Consider the following 17,188-nt stretch of genomic DNA (forward strand, 5'->3'; position numbering starts at 1 on the left):
ATGTAAGCCACAAATTTTTCATTTCCAATTTGTCAGTTTACCTTGTCTATCTGACCAACACCGCCTTGGCCTTTGCTAAGTTCCCTCGCCAAAGTTCCTACCTATTATACCAGTTCTTACTTGGTCCTACTTGGTTTCAGCTACTCACTGCACGAGCAACAGAGCATTAGCCATCCATCCACGGATTCCCAAATCTCTCCTAATTCCCCTCCCTAGGTTAGATTAGACTTAAGGTTTGGCTACACTCCCTACAAACACAAACAACCAAGCACACCAAGCTGGTTTAGTTCCCTCTCCGACACTACCCAAGTCCATACTCACTCCCACCCAAGGCCCCAGTCTCAACCTCAAGTCAATTTGGAAGCACCATTGGAGAGTTCCTTCAAGACTAGTTCCTGAACCTCACTATCCTTACTATACTTTTGGAACCCTTTGCAGCCAGCCCCCCCCCCCCCCCCCCCCCTGGAAGACACATGCTTTGGGTTTTTACCCCTTGACCTGTATTGGTACTCGGATTCGATCTCAGACTTGATCTTGGACCCGACCTTGGACTCGGTCTCGAACTTGACCTCAGACCTGATCTCGGACTCGGTCTCGAACCCAATCTCAAGTCTCGGACCCGGTCTTGGATCTCGGACCCGGTCTCAGATCTCGGACTCTGTCTAGAACTCAGTCTCGAACTTGGTCTCGGAGTCGGCCAGGAATACATGCATTTTTACCTTTGGGTCAACTTTCAGTTGATCCCACTTGGTAGCCTGAGGTTCTTGGTGTTCAGCCACACCATCTCCCCAGCTTAGAACTCTACATCCCGGTGCTTCTGATTCATGTACTTGGTTTGCCTTTGTTGAGCCCGTTCCAAGGAATTCCTCACTAGATTCTAAATATTGAGTTTTTCTGCCATGAATGCCTCCACCACGGGTAACTCTCCATGATACTCAGCTACGCTGAGTTCCACAGAACCTTTAATAGTTTGCCCATTAATGACTTCCCATGGACTCAGCCCGATACTCGAGTGTGATGAGTTCTTATAGCATATTTCCGCAAGTCCCAAATGACTTACCCAATCAGTCTGGTCTTCGGAGATATAGCATCGCAAATAATCCTCCAGTTGCCTATTCACCCTTTTCATTTGTCTATCTGTCAAGAAGTGTTAGTGCCATTCAACTTGACTTAATACCCAATACTTGTCTGTGGGTGATATGCTGTGCTGAATTTCAACTTGGTGTGATACTATTCCAAGAGAGTTCTCCAGAACCTACTGGTGAAGATCTTGTTTCGATCTGAGATGATCTCCTCTAGCCTTCCCCGCACTAAAACCACTTGTTCAAAAAAAACCTTCGCCACACCTTCCGCATCCACTTCCGTTGTGGTGGGTATGAAATGTGTCATCTTTGAAAATCAGTCTACCACCACGAATATCGCATCAAACCCCTCACTTGGGGGGAGTCTCGTGATGAAGTCCATCGTAAGACATTTCCACAGACGATCTGGAATTGGGATGCTTTGTAACAAACCCCCACTAGCTTTAGTCATGGCTTTGACCTGTTGACATGTCTTTACATAGTCTTGGACGTCCTTAGCCATATCTAGCTAGTGATACTTCCTCTTGAGTAAGCCCATTGTCTTGGGCACTCCGCTGTGTCCCACAAGAGGTTTGTCATGACACTCTTCTAAGGCTACCTTCCTTAGTTCCCCTTTTGGAATATACACCTTCATTTATTTATAATAGATGAGTCCATTGCATTCCACATAGCCTATTTTCTCTTCCGTTGGCAGCTCACCTCTCTGGTGAGCTTCCTGCACCTCGAGGTTCCTCAGCAACACTTCTTGTGCTAAACCATTGTTCTTATATGCTGTCCGCACATTATCCCAAAAGGTTGCTGTCGCATTGAATATCGCCAACTTCAAGCTCGCTTTTCAACTTAGAGCATCTACCACGATGTTGCTCTTCCCAGGTTTATACATAATCTTGCAATCAAACTTGGCCAAAGCATTGGCCCACCGACCCTGTTTCCCTCTCAGGTTGGGTTGTGACAAGAAGTGTTTTGTTGCCACGTTGTCCGTGTAAACCTTGAAGTGTCTCCCAAGGTAGTGTCTCCACTCCTTGAACGCCTTGACTACCGCAAACAATTCCTTCTTGTGGGCAGCCCACTTCCGCTGAGTCTAGTCCAACTTCTTCGAGAAGAACACTATTGGATGGTTGTCTTACTTCAACACTACACCCAACGCAAAGTCCAAAGCATCCGTTTCTACCTCAAAGTCCTTACCAAATTAACATAGAAGCCTTCCTCAACTTCCCTTTGAGGTGGAAAAATGCCGCCTCCCATTCTGCTGTCCATACCATCTTCCCTTTTCCCGTTTGATCCGTCAAAAGCAGAGTTACTCTTAAATAGTGTTTGATAAACTTTCGGTAGTAGTTGCATAGCCCCAAAAATGCCCTTAACTTGTGTACATTCAATGGTCGTTCCCATTCCTGGATCGCTTGGACCTTCTCAGGGTCCACCTTGAGCCCATGTTTGCCCACCACATGCTTGAGAAACTTTACCTTTTGTTGAGCAAAGTCACATTTGCTCTCTTTAGCATATAGTTAGTGTTCTCTTAGTTTCTCAAACACTTTCGTCAAGTGTTCGGCATGCTCCTCTAGCATCTCGCTATAGATTAGTATATCGTTAATATAAAGGACCACAAAGTGATCCAAATAGGGTACAAAGATGTGGTTCATTAGTGCTGAAAACATTGCTAGCACATTGCACAACCCAAAGGGCATCACCAAAAACTCAAAGCTCCCATACCTTGTTCAACAGATTGTCTTCTTGACATCTTCCTCTGCTACCCTGATTTGGTAGTATTTTGACATTAGGTCAATCCTTGAGAAGTATTTTATCTTTCCTAACCTATCGAACAGGTCCTCAATCCTTGGCAAAGGGTACTTGTTCTTCTTTATATACTTGTTGAGCAACCGGTGGTCTATGCATATGCGTATAGATCCATCTTTCTTTTTCAAAAATAACACCAGTGCCCTATACAGCGACTTGCTCAACCTAACATACCCTTTGTCCACCAACTCTTTTAGTTGGCGTTTGAGCTCCTCGAGTTCCTTTTCATTCAAATGATAGAGGGGACGAACCACCACCTTAGCACCCTCGACTAGCTCAATCTTATGTTTTATCAGTTGTGTGGGGGGCAACCCCACCGATAGCTCCTCTAGCATAGTATCCTGAAATTGGTCCAACACCTGCTAGATCACTAAAGGCACTTCTTTTGTTCCTGTCTTTTTGTCACTTTTCACCGAGAGTAAGCACAAAAATGTTGCCTTGGTTCCTTTAGTGAGTTGTCCTCTCGTGAACACCAAGTTTAAGCAGGAGTCTTTAGCCTTACATTGCCCTACCTTTAGATCCTAGGCCTCCACCTTGGATCATTCTCCCCGAGCATTTGCCAATACCATAAGGTTCCTACCTTGTCCATACAAGGCTACTACAAACCGATTGAACCAATCAATCCTAAAGATTACGTCAAATCCCGCTATATCTAACACAGTGAAATCCATGTCTATTTTCCATGTCTCTACTTCGACTTTCGCTTGTCGAAGTACCTCATTAGTGCTTTGGCTACCTTGAACAAACTCTATCGTCTTTGGTTCACCTAGTCGCTGCACCGTTAGTCCGGTTTGCCGGATTATGTCTGCAGCCACAAAATTATCCGAAGCACCCATGTCAATAAAGATCTTAACAAAGCTACCTCTGAGTTTCCTTCGGAGGGCTAGTAGATGTCGCAAACGACTCTCTACCAAAGTTGCTCGTGTAATGAGTAATTTTGAGCTAGGGACTGGATCACATACCTCAGTTTGAATTTCACTCGACTTAATGGCCATATTGGCTCTAGCCTTCTTTGGGTAGGGACATTCCCTCACAAAGTGTCCCGCTTCACCATAGTTGTAGCATACGTTGTTTCCCACGCTGCTAGCAGATTTGACCTTCTTATCCATGGGTTTGTCTCTTTTTGCTTGACTCCCCCATGTACTTGCTTGCTGATCACCGGATTTGCCTTTCCAGAACTCCGAAGACTCATTCTTAAAGAAATTCTTCTTGAATTTCCTTTTGCCATATGTTCCCCTTGGTTTGGCCCCTTTGCTAAATGTGGACCCCGACCCTGTCGTGTTCCCCTTTCACAGGTTATCATTTTAATGCACCTTGATAGTTGCATCCAACGCTTCCTTGTAGTTGGTCGGGTTCCAACACATCACCTCGCCGCGAGCCCAGGTTTGCAAGCTTGATATGATGGCATGGAATGCATCCATATCACCCATATCCATGACAAGTATCCTCTTTGCCATAAACCCATTCACATACTCTTGAATGGTTCCAGTCTGCTTTAGCCTACTCAGCTCATCCCTTAGGTGTAGAGTAGCATTCGGAGGAACATAAGTCGCATGAATCCTTGCCTTCATCATTTCCCAAGTGGCCACCGGTCCTTCGTTGGCCTCTATCGTTCTCCACCAAGACTTAGCATTATCTGCCAAGTATGGTTTTGCACATGGGACCTTCTCCAAGCTCGGTAACCGCAATGCTCGAAAGTAGTCCTTCATATTGTAAAACCAATCCTCCACCACCTTATAGTCGTTCACTCCTTTGAAGACCTGTGGGGGCTTTGGTTTGTACTTTGGAACTGTTTGAGGGACTGATTCCACTTCAGTCTGTTTGACCTTGTTTAGTTCTACCTCAGTCCCTATCGAAGGGTCCACACCTTCTGCACTACCAATATCTGCAGTCTTTCGCCTTTATTTCCGCTTCTCGTCACGCTTTAGCTTGTGTATGAGAGTCTCCACCAGGGCATTAGTCTATGCCAATTGTCCTTTTAGAATGTCCAATCAAGCCTTGGACAACCGAACTTCACCATCGGACTCCTGTTTGGACTAAAGTCCTCCTCATACAAGGATTCCTCATCCATAGCCTCTTGTTCGACTGGAGGCTCCAACTCTGGAGGAGGTTTCGTCTCTGCCTTGGTTCTTTTATGCCCTGCCTTTGCCATCTCTTAGCAATCTGCTTCTATCCTTCATTAAAATTGAGGAAAAGGCTCCGATACCAAATTGTAAGTCGCAAATTTTTCATTTCCAATTTGCCAGTTTACCTCGTCTATCCAACCAACACCGCCTTGGTCTTTGCTAAGTTCCCTCGCCAAGGTTCCCACCTATTGTACTAGCTCCTACTTGGTCCTACTTGGTTTTAGCTACTCACTACACAAGCAACAGAGCATTAGTCATCCATCCACGAATTCCCAAATCTCTTCCAATCCCCCTCCTCGGGTTAGACTGGACTTAAGGTTCGGCTACACTCCTTGCAGGCACAAACAGCCAAGCATACCAAGCCTCCAGATTCCTAACATCCTTTGGTACAACAAGATTTGATCATAGGACCTTCGAAATCTCAAGCCTTGGGTGCAACACTTGCTTTAGGACGCCAAGGGGAAACACCGTGGCCTAACGGCCTAGTATGGGTACCTCTACCCCCTGAATGGTTTTCGAGCATAATAATCAATAGATCAGCCATTGGAAAATCTTTAAAAATTTGTGAAAAATTTTCCATCCTAAAGAAAGAATGACTCTCAGTCTAGGAATATAAACTTTCAAAACTCAACCAACTTCCTCCTACCAACAACTTCACATAAGTTCACCTCAATATTGGTTCTCATGACCCAACAATATGTCTAAGCATAGAATATCTTGCCTATATTTCAACATCCAACACCAACATCCGCAAAATGCAAAATGAACATCCAAAGCTTGATCACAAAGATCATATCTTCAGATATTTATATTGCATTAACACTCTTCTTCAACCACCTTCAAGATCCAATATGAAGCTAAGACACTAACAAGAAAAATGACATGAAAAATCAAGCTTTGAGTCTCATTCCTTATTCCTCATCATTTAAAATAACAATGTCATTTCCATTAATACAAGTGTTAGCAATGCCAATCCCTCAACTACACATTTTCTCTATCCAACAATCTACTCCAAGTGCTAATGGATAAACTGACAAACCTCGAGCAGAGATGTGAATGATGGTGAAAGAAAGGAAGATGCAAGACGGGCATCTAGAGATAAGTGCGGGCAATGCTGCTAGAAGTGAGTGGTGATGGAACTGTGAGTGTAGATGATATGGAATTAATGAAGGGAATGTGTGGGGTGTAGTAATGGTAAGGGAAGGGCCAAAGAACTTGGAACATAGACCAAGCCAAATGAGGAACCTCTATACAAATGGCAATGCAGCCTAAGCACAAAATCCAAGGCATGGGCCATGGTCCAATGGAGAAACACCCTCTGAAAGTAAGAAAAGTAGCTATCAAAGTAAAGTGAAAGAAAGGAAGAAAAAGAAAAGGAAAAAGAAGAGAAGAGGAACACCTCACTAGATGAAGCATTTGAGATGAGAGTGGTTGTGAGCATGTGGGAGCTCACGTCTATTAGCATCAACTAGCACATATGCTCCACCTCCAATGTGTTGTTAGACAAAGTAGGGGCTGGTCCAGTGAGGGGAGAACTTCGAAGGCGGCATAAACTCCTTGAGTAGAACGAGATCACCATCCTTAAATGGTTCGGTAGACCGTTGATGATTGGTGATTGACCTGATCTGCTGCTTGCCTCAAAGGAGATGTTCATTTGTGGATCGTTGCTGTTTTCCCAAGGCAAGAACCTCCAAGTCACGTGTATGAAGCTTGTCCTCATCACTAAGCTACATCGCTGTTGCGTATCGAAGTGAAAGTGAGAGTGATGGCACTTGGATCTCCACTAGAAGCATAGCTTCTGTCCCATAAACAAGGGAAAATGGGGTCACAGAGATGGATGTCTTGAAGGACGTCCGAAAGGCCCACAACACCGTAACCAAGTGCTCGTGCCAACACCTTGGGTGATCCTCCACAAGCTTTGAGATGACAGTTTTCAATATCTTGTTGCTGGATTCTGCCTAGCCATTGCACTCAAGATAATAGCTGCTGCTCTTCACGTGCTTGACCTGTAGCTGTTGGAGAAGATGCACCACACACTTCTGCCACATGTGAAGAGTTGGCTGGAACTCTTGGATGGTCACAATCCAAGATAAAGTACGAGGATTATGAACCGATCACTGTAAAAGAAAGGTTAGCACAGTAAAACAAACATGGGAATGGATACGGGCTCCAACAAGAAAGTGACAAAATCGTTCTGGTGGTTGGAATACCGGGGGCTCCATGGTAGGAAATTCTGAACTCAAAGAGTTATAACTCGCATGCAGCATGTTCAATTGGCTTGATTCTTTCTGCTAGTTGTGTGTCTGGATGTCTTCTTCCATCTCCAAGAAACGGCATGACAAAATACGCTTGGAGTCGACAACTACCGCAATTTTAGTAGGAAGATGCTGGCTGTGTGACACCTCAGATAGTTGCTGAGAAGGATTGCTCAAACACGAGAAATGCTTCTGTAAGCAACCAAAGGGAACGACTCGAGAGACGATCCATGGGGTTCAAATATAGAGGGAAAGGGCCCATGAATAAGAGTGCACCCCCTTTTCCAATCGGTTAAGGGTCTTGGGATATTTGGGGTTAAGCGTCCTTGGGTTTGAATAGTACTGGGCTGGGTGACCTCCCGGGAAGTCCAAACTCAGGAGCTTACATTTGGTATCAGAGCGGTCTCGGGTCCGACTCTGTTGGTTGGCTAAGGGAATCACACCACGTGTTGATTGACATCTGGCTGGTCCAGTTTGCTCCCGCTGGGCTCGACCCGAGGGGTAGGGTGTCAAGAGAGCGAGGCTCTCGAGAGAGCTACGGCTCTCAGCTTCCGTTCACGAGGGCGTGAACTTGCAGGGAAGCGTGGTGGATTGTAAGCAACCAAAGGGAACAACTCGAAAGACGATCTATGGGGTTCAAATATAGAGGGAAAGGGCCCATGAATAAGAGTGCACCCCCTTTTCCAATCGGTTAAGGGTCTTGGGATATTTGGGGTTAAGCGTCCTTGGGTTTGAATAGTACTGGGCTGGATGACCTCCCGGGAAGTCCAAACTCAGGAGCTTACAGCTTCATTGCTTTTTGCAAAACTGCCCCCCCCCCCCCCCTTGGCCTTGTGAGGCAAGGGTTTTATACAAGGAAGATCGGAATATTCCAAGGACCGGAATATTCCCTCTCTCTCTCTCACTCTCCCAGTGGCCATGCCCTAACATGACCCCTATGCTTGTTCCAACACCAACTCCTATCCTTGTGCCTGCTCTTACCGTCCCTGTTCCTACGCTAACTCTTGTTCCTGCTCCTCTTGTTCTTGTTCCTACGGTTACCTGTTCCTTGAAGATTGCTTCGTTCTTAAGGAACTCTTAACAAAGTTTAGCCCAAAAGAGAAAAATGAGTCCTTTGGTCTCGATCCTTCCCCATTTTGATTGTTGGTGGGCTTGTTGGAAAGAGCTCAACCCCGTCTACCTTCTATCGCAAAAATTTGGGAAGAAGCCGCTTCAGTATTCCCCAAAATCCACGAAGAGGTAGCCTAGAACGCCAACATTGTGGAAAAACATGTGCATGTCACTGATATAGATCAATACTAAGGCGCCGTTGGTATTTTCGGAAAGCCTAGGACCAGGAGCACCTCTAGAAACAAATGGCATCCAAAATAAAGTCTGGAGGAGCATGAATTCCTGCTATAAAGATGACCCAATCTAGCCGGAGAAGAAAATCCTTTTGCATGCCGCTAATTTGGCCAAATCTAGCGCCAAGAATCACCCCTACTCGTAGATCTAGGCCAGATCTATAAGCCCAAATGCACTACTCTGAGAAATTGGGTCTAGGCAAGAGGATCTAGGCAAAAAAGTGAAAACCCCAAACTGTTCCTCAAACCGAGCTAAGAAATGTTGTATCTCTTCAAATATTGCACAGCTTGATGAGTGCCATACCTTGCTAGAAAGAGGAGCTCCAGACCTATCTAACACGCCCAGGATCAAACAAAACCACCGCAAGACAAACAAGGAATTCCTTCATAAACTCTGTGGCCAAAAGAAAAAAAGAGAAATGACGCCTAGAAAGGGTTGTGCGTCACGCCGGGTTCACCATTTGTTAAGGGAAGGAGGGGCACTTCCCCCAACGCTTGCTCAAACACGAAAAATGCTTCAATGCTCTTCACAAAAATGCCCCCCCCCCCCCCCCTTGCCTTTGTGGGGCAAGGGTTTTATACAAAGAAGATGGGGAATATTCTAAGGACCAAAATATTCCCTCTCTCTCTCTCTCTCACTCTCTCGGTGGCCACGCCCTAACAGCTTACATAATATGGTACAAAAAAGGTAACCAAATCCATACCTAAGGAACAATTGTGAAGCCTTTGCACCCAAACATGTATCTACTTTGATCATCATTTTCATTTTTGCATATACAACAAGATTAATTGCCCAATATTATTGGATAGTACTCATTAAAACTCATCTTCTAATACCAAATATAACACAGATAGTTTTTACCCTTTATCCTATAGTGAATTACCATAGGATAACCATAAAGTGGAATCTAAACCCTCCATATGCCACATGTCACATGCCACGTGCCACATGCCACATGTCCAAAGGACAATGGTGTGGAACCTGAGTTTCAGGGCCTTTGGGCCACTGAACGAAGGAATGGAGCCAAACTTTTAGCATGGAGTCAAGGAGTGATGGCACTAGAGCACAAAACAACTCTCGAGTGTACAACCTAAGGAGCAAGGGGACAGGAGCACAGAATGATTTAGAATAGTCCTAAAGCATCTAGCATCTCAATGCCAGGATGCAAAACAGAGCCAAACAGAGCCAAATAGAGTTTGGCGTTATTTCAGCATACCAGTGGCCTAACACGAGGATATGGGTACTCCACCAATTAGCTGTAAGCAACCAAAGGGAACGACTCAAGAGATGATCCATGGGGTTCAAATATAGAAAGAAAGGGCCTATGAACAAGAGTGCACCCCTTTTTCTAATTGGTTAAGGGTCTTGTGATATTTAGGGTTAATTGTCCTTGGGTTTGAATAGTATTAGGCTGGGTGACCTCCTGAGAAGTCCAAACTCAAGAGCTTACACTAGCATGGTATGGAACTTAGGCTTAAACCCAAGCCGGACAGAGGACAAAAACAAGCACACAAGCAAGAGATAAATTATGCCTCAAATTGGTCACCCATACCTGATCTACCCACTATTATTACTATACATTTGAAACCCCTTATAACTATTTGCCCCCTCCCCCCCCCCTCCCCTCTTAAAAAACACACACTTTGGGCTTTCACCTTTAGCCACCCTTAGTATTAGGAGTTAGTCTCTGGGACAAGCTTGAAACTTATTAAATATGGAATGTCCCTAGATTGCAAATTTGGATATAGGATAAACACCATTGTGTTCAAGATAATCTCTACATTTCGTAAATATGCCAAATGAGCAAATCTAGACACTTTTCATAAATAGCATTTGGGACCGAAATGAGATGAACACAAAAGGCATGATAGCAAGGGTGTTTAATAGACATGGTAAGCTATCATCTAGTGATATTAAAGGACTAGTCTTAATATGTGAGGGTTCTTATCAAGCTAGTGCAAGATAAAGCAAAAGAGAACTAATAGCCAAATCGAGTATGCTCAACAAGAAACATATAGAAGTTCCTGTGTTATGTCCATCTGGCTAAATACAGGTGCTAAGCCCAATTTACTAACATTTGAACAAAAGAGACTGATAAAGGGTCTAACAATACTGACCTCTTGCCATCATGGCAGTAAGGAAAGAGTGTTTGTAAAAATTGGCTAACAGGTAACTTTCGATACTTGAAGTCACATTTGCGACATTAGTTCACCAAGTTAAACCTTGCTTTTGGGTATTGGCAAATGTCACTAGCTGATAACAATGTTCCCAAAACTATTTTTAATATACTATGTGATTTGTACAAACTCTTAGTGATGCCATTTGGTTTGAATAATACTTCAATAACTTTTCAATAGATGATGGATAAAGTTCTTTATAATATGTTAGAGGTGATAGCTGACTTTATTGATGATGTTTTGATCCACTTAAAAGGGACATTAGAAGAACACATCCATGATATTCATAAAGTGTTAGATTAATTGCAAAAATTTAGTTTAACTAAAGCGGTTAAAGTGTGTGTTTGGATCCAAGAATATGACTTATCTTGGGTATCATATTTCTTGTGAGGGTTTGCAAATTGATCATAACAAACTTGTGATTGTTCTAAACTTTCATATTCGAAGTGTGTGAATGATGTGTAACACTTCCTGGGCAAAATGAAGTATTTAAGTCATTTTATTGATCATCTTTTTTATTATATTATACTTTTGCGAGTGTTGTTGAAGTTGTCAATATTATCTTTCATGTAGTTGAAGGACTATGAACAAGCATTCATAAATCTTAAAGAGATGTTAATAACTCCTCTAATTTTAACATATCTTAACTACACTTGCCCGTTTATTTTATGTGTCAATGCTTTTGATATCGGTCTCATGGATGTCTTGATGTAAGAGAGTATGAATGTGATTGGTCAGTGTCATCCCATTATGTACATCAGCCATATATTACAATTAGTAGAGGTGAATTACTCCACAACAGAAGAGTGTTTAGTAGTAGTTTAGGATTTTGAAAAGTTTTATGCATATTTGCATAGTTATGAAACATTACTAGAAAATAGTCATGCTACAATTACTTCATTATTGAAATAAAAAAACTTAGTTGGTTGTATTGCTTAGTGGGCTTTGAAGCTTTAGATATATAATTTCAAGGTTGTTCATTGCTTGAAGAGTTCTATAGTTGATAATAATGCCCTTTCTTGAGTTCTTCTCCCTTTTTTACTCTCTTCTTATGTTTCTATATGGATTTTCTAGATGAAGATTTCATGCCATTAGAGGTTGTTATATTTTATATTCAATATCCACAAGGTGCAAAGCAAGATCTATCTTCTTTTAATGAGATTTGTAAAGCTTAAAAAGTTAAACTATAGATCTAAAAACTTTGTAATGGGTTTGAGAATTTTACATTGTTTATTGATAACTTGCCATTTTGGCATTTGAAAACAGCCTTCTTTATTTTGTGAGAAGAGGTCATAATGATCATTTATACCTGGTGGTGCTTTTAATCTTTATTCCATACTTTCTCTATGCCTATCATGATTCTCCTATTTTAGGTGGGCATATGGGATATTATTGTGTGATTGAGAAGCTATACAGGTTTTTTTATTAGCCGGAGATGTGACATAATGTTATCTGATATGTGTATAACTATTTTTAATGCCAAACTCATAATACTTCCCCTCATGCTATAAAAGGACAATTGAAGTCAATTGCAATTTCCTATCCATTTAAGTTGGTGGCATTTATGTGATGGAGCCTTTAACATGGTCAACTACTTATAATGAATATGTCATTATTACTTTTGATTACTTAATTCATTGGATGGAAGTTGATGCTCTTGTTAATGCATTTGCAATTACTATTGAATATTTTTTCCTCAATCAAGTGGTGTTTTAATATTCTTATCCAAAGCAGATTCTCTTGAATAATGATCTTGCATTAATGGTTAAGACATTTCATGTTTTAACATCTCAGTTGGGGATACACCACACTTTCACAAGTGTTTATCATCCACAAATGAATGGTTTGCTAGAAAAAATTATTTAAAACTTCAAAAGAATGATTGTGACGTACATGAAATTCTTGCATTTGAATTGGGATTATTTACCCTTTTTTTGGTATGCATATATCAAAAGGGTATAGAGTTCCATTAGTGCTTCACTATATAAATTTTTATATGGTTATGCTCCGATATTACTAATAGAGTTGAATTTACCTTTGCAATTGCCATGAGCTACTGATGATAAGTCTAAGAATCAGTATTTAATAAGTATTTTTCCACTAGTTCAAGCGGAGTCTGTTGAACATTTGAGTTGTATACAAGTGGGACAACAACAACAATACAACTCTCATCATCATCCACTTGCAAAGTATAAACTAGATAATCTAGTATTAGTTCGTTTTCCCAATTAGGGCTATTTGCTTAATTTGTATTAGGTGTTGCAATAAGTTGGACCAGAAGATGATAAAATTCGGTATAACATTCAATTAGCTGATCCTCCAAAAATTGTACATCTGTAACAATTAAAGTATTTTGTACAAAAGAATCAAAAATAATTAGCACCACCTATAGATTTACTAATGCCTCCTTTTGATATTCTTCGTCAACTAAAGAACCTTAATTACTTTCCATTCTTCTAAGAGGAGAGGATGATGTGAGGTCATGATACCTAGTCATCGGGGATGAGAATATTCATCTTGTACATTCAATGGGCATGATAGCACTAGATCCAGCAAGAGCTCCAACACTAGAATCTTAAGTATTTCCTTTAGAGAGCTAGGTTTTTTGATATTTTGCTGGACTGGATTGGTGATTGTCGGTCCTTGGAATGCAAGTAGAGGCTACTCAGTGTTGCCTTTTCGGTTGATCCATCTCAGGTTTGTTGGACTTCTTTTTTGTATAAAAGCTCCTGGTTTCATTGTCTTTGTCCCAGAAAGTAGATTGATTGAATCATATGTGGGGTACATAACTTTTTGTTTTAAGAGCCTTTCTAGCTTGTCTTCTCGTTTTCTATATGTAAGGTGTTTTCAAGTACTTCGAATAAATCTTAAACCAGACTAGGGCCTCAATATCCTAATTGTTCCCATGGGTAAAGATTTCTCCCATTCTTCGTTCAAGTATCTAGCCAAATTCCATCTATTACAGGATCTGGATTGTCGAGCTTCGCAGCATTAGTTTGCTCCTCTGCACTTTCTACCGTGGCAGCACTTTACCAAGGTCTTTAGGTTACCACAATTGTTTACTTGCGCTCGGATTCAGCTCGTCTGCTGGTCCAGTCTACTTTAAATTTGGCCTAGTTGCTTTGAGAATTCTTATAGGTTTTAAGACTGCAACTGATCTGGAACGGTAAGTTTGTTTATCATAAAGTGAACAGTGTCGATTATAGGTGAAGATAGGCGATCAGAATATCAAAGATGTTAGCCTCGGTTTTTATTGGAGTAGTACCGCAAAAAAAGATGAACTGCTAACCACTTATGGTTACCTCAGATTGTTTTCAACACGAAACAAGCTGCCATTCATGAGTCAATTCTCAAGTTTCGAAAGCAATACGAAACCATGGTTTGGCGAGAGGGGACTAAAGGTATTCAAAGCTCTTTACTTCCGTTGCAGCTGAGTGGAGGAGAGATAGCGCTGGCAAGCGCATTTCTCAAATCCGTGCGAATCTTGTAAGTCAGTTGTGTTCCCTTGAACGTTTCACGACGCGTTTTCTTATCAGGTTGTGTGGTGAAGCAACGAGTTCTCTAGATTCCACCACCGAGGCAGAAATTCTATCGTCTCTCGCGGCCGCCATATTCATTGCTCACCGTCTCACAACAGCACTGAACTGCGACGAGGTATACGTTTCTGTTAGCTTTGCAAGAGCTGGGCGGTATGCTCAGCTCTGGGCACAACAGAAGAGCTTGGATTATGGTCCATCGCTGAGCTCTTCGCCAGATTATATGACCCTTACTACAACCAATCGCTCAGGAGCCAGTGTCCCAGCAGTGGTGGTGACTCAACCTTTCTCCTCTTGATTTGCAAACTCCAGTGGTGTTTGACAACAAGTACTACAAGAACTTGATAAATTTCAGTGGATTGTTCCACTCTGACCAGACAGTGGAGTGGTGGTGATTGGACAGTTGCGCAGCTGGTGCACACTTATGCCATGGATCAAGTGCGATTTTTCCGGGACTTTGCGACTGGAATGATCAATATGGGGAACCTCAAGCCGCTCTTGGCTCCAAATTGAAAATACTGTGGCAAAGTGAACTAGATTTTTTCAATATATAAAAATTATCTCTTGGTTCCAAGGTGTTTATCAAGTATACTTCTTCTCAAGCTAGTTTGTTCTTCCACAGTTTCTTCGAATCTCTCCATTGGATCCAGTCAACACATTTATATTGCCCATCCTTACCATTGCATTGCCAAAGTCCTGGAAGAAAGTGCTCTGGCTCGAAGCGTATGAGTTGACGAGATTCCTCGTGCTGGCCTGGTCCCCGGAAAAGAGCGTTTGGTCCGAGAAAAGCAACCCTCTCCGATTCTGCAAGTTCCTAAAGTAGCGATTGTCAAAGCTGGTGGGCGTCTGGACGTCGAGTGGCGAGAGATTGGTGTCGCCATTGCTGCTCGGGCACGAGCTTTGCAACGAGGTGTTAAAACTTTGATCCATCTGGTCACCTCTTTGGAAGGGCCCGTAGAGCCGAGCCTTAAAGGTGGTGCACCGGGCCTGCCCAATGGTGTGAGCCCCGGAGAGAGCCACCATATCTGTGGTTGAAAGCCCCTGGTTTCGAAAACTCGCGATGAGCGCTGAGGCATTCAAAGTTGGAGGAGGAAGGTTGGCATTTGCGGCAGATTGGCTTGCTGTTAAGCTATCCCTCCTTCCAAACACCACCGTCCACGAAGGCCCGTTCAGCTGTAAAAACACCACAAAACGAAAAGCGTTGACATTGTAAGCTTTTGACCGTTGACTTTGAGAGTTTACCGCGACTACGGAGTCCCGGGCAATGAGCGCCAGTAAGTCAGCGCAGGAGACAACACCCGGGCAGGAGCTCTCGACGGAGCTCTTGATGGAGTCGACGATGTCGAAGCCACGGGCGGAGCCAGCGTTTGGAAACGCGTTTTGCTCCAGGTTTGCGCCGTCGAGAAGAATGGAAGCATCGCATCCCTGCAAGACAAATGCATGGTTCTTTCAATATGCTTGAATGAAACTTATGAAAGATTTCTACATTGACAAAGCAGTCGTGGAAATGGAGGCGAACAAACGAGGCTGCAATTCGAGCCTCTGCCTGGACGGCCTGCTGCACTGCAGCTCTCACGATGGTGGTGAGATTTGGGCACGAGGAGCGGTAGAAGCTGGAGCTCAAAGTTTGGCCAAGAGCACTTCCATGCAGAGCCAGCAACAACACAAGCACAAAGGACATGATCGCCATCTTTCCGCTTGAGCTTTAGCTTCACTCGAAATGCCTGGCCTTTGAAACGTTTGGAAGGTTGCATTTATAGATAGAGCCTCGCCGTATTGAGCACGGGTGCCACGGTGGTGAATGATATTAAACACAACTCGAGCCGGTGTATTTTGACAAGCTTTTTGTTTTGTGATGGAATAAGTCGTATCCATTTCATGTGGTGAAAGTCGGCAATGGCACACAAGTTCAAACATTTCACCCTCAAAAGAACCATATCTCACAACTTCCAAATCTCACAAGAGATCAAGCTTGTCATGACGCAAAAAAAAGTCAAGTACCGCTCAAATGCATCCTGTGACTTTGGACAAGTTTTTCTAATCACTCCCTTTCTGCCACCAAAGCATCCTGCCTGTTACAATTTTTTTTGCTGGCTAATGCCTCCACAGCCCAAAAACCTTGCGAATAAGACATTATAACTTTCGAGGAGAAAGCCTCCTCCTGGATCTTCACCTAAAGAGGAAGTATTTTGAGACTAATTAATAGAAAAATATTATACTTCATCTAGATATTTTCTTATAGTTTATTTCTACATTATTTAAAATATCATAAAAATCTTATAAAAACAGAGAAAATTAATTTTTCATATTAAAGCTAGTTAGTCCAACACAAAATAATAATGTTTTAGAACTTAAAACATACTTAAATAAAATTTAACATGTATTTAATAACAATTTATCTTTTTTAATACTAAGTGGTGTAAATTATTATTATATTATATAAATATAATATAAATTTTAAAATATATAAATTAAATTATTATTTCCATAAATATATAATAAATTTTTTATCATTTTTCTGTCTAAAATTACATTTCATAATATTATTATTAAAAATACTAATAAAAATTAGTCAAAATAATAGTCAAAGATAAAAAACTATAATTTGAAATCATATACTATCAATTTTAGATTACTTTGTTATAAGGATAACATCTAGATACAATGTCAACCCAGCTTAACAAGAGCTTCACACTCCCCTTCGATTTTGTCAATTTAAAAATTAAAAGTATATAAGTAATTTTGATTATGCCAATTTTATAATCTTGGATGACTTCTTATCTGTGTCACATATGGTTTTCACCCTTGACCCTATGGTGATTTATTATAGAATAACCACAAAACAAAATATAAACTTTAAATGCATGGGCCAAG

The 17,188-nt window shown here is 41.9% G+C and overlaps 1 protein-coding gene across 1 annotated transcript; it reads right to left on the minus strand.

Annotated features, from left to right (window-relative positions):
- Positions 1–14,830: 14,830 nt before the first annotated feature.
- On the minus strand, positions 14,831–16,015 carry LOC9638190 (peroxidase P7). Its single transcript, XM_002975209.2, has 3 exons — positions 15,801–16,015; positions 15,557–15,739; positions 14,831–15,487 (listed from the first exon to the last, which is right to left on the minus strand). Exons 1-3 carry the CDS (start codon positions 16,002–16,004, stop codon positions 14,918–14,920), a joined length of 957 nt encoding a protein of 318 aa, XP_002975255.2. The 5' UTR covers positions 16,005–16,015; the 3' UTR covers positions 14,831–14,917.
- Between the last annotated feature and the right edge of the window lie 1,173 nt (positions 16,016–17,188).

Source organism: Selaginella moellendorffii, unplaced genomic scaffold (genome assembly GCF_000143415.4).
Source record: "Selaginella moellendorffii unplaced genomic scaffold, v1.0 SELMOscaffold_26, whole genome shotgun sequence".
Classification (NCBI taxonomy): domain Eukaryota; kingdom Viridiplantae; phylum Streptophyta; class Lycopodiopsida; order Selaginellales; family Selaginellaceae; genus Selaginella; species Selaginella moellendorffii.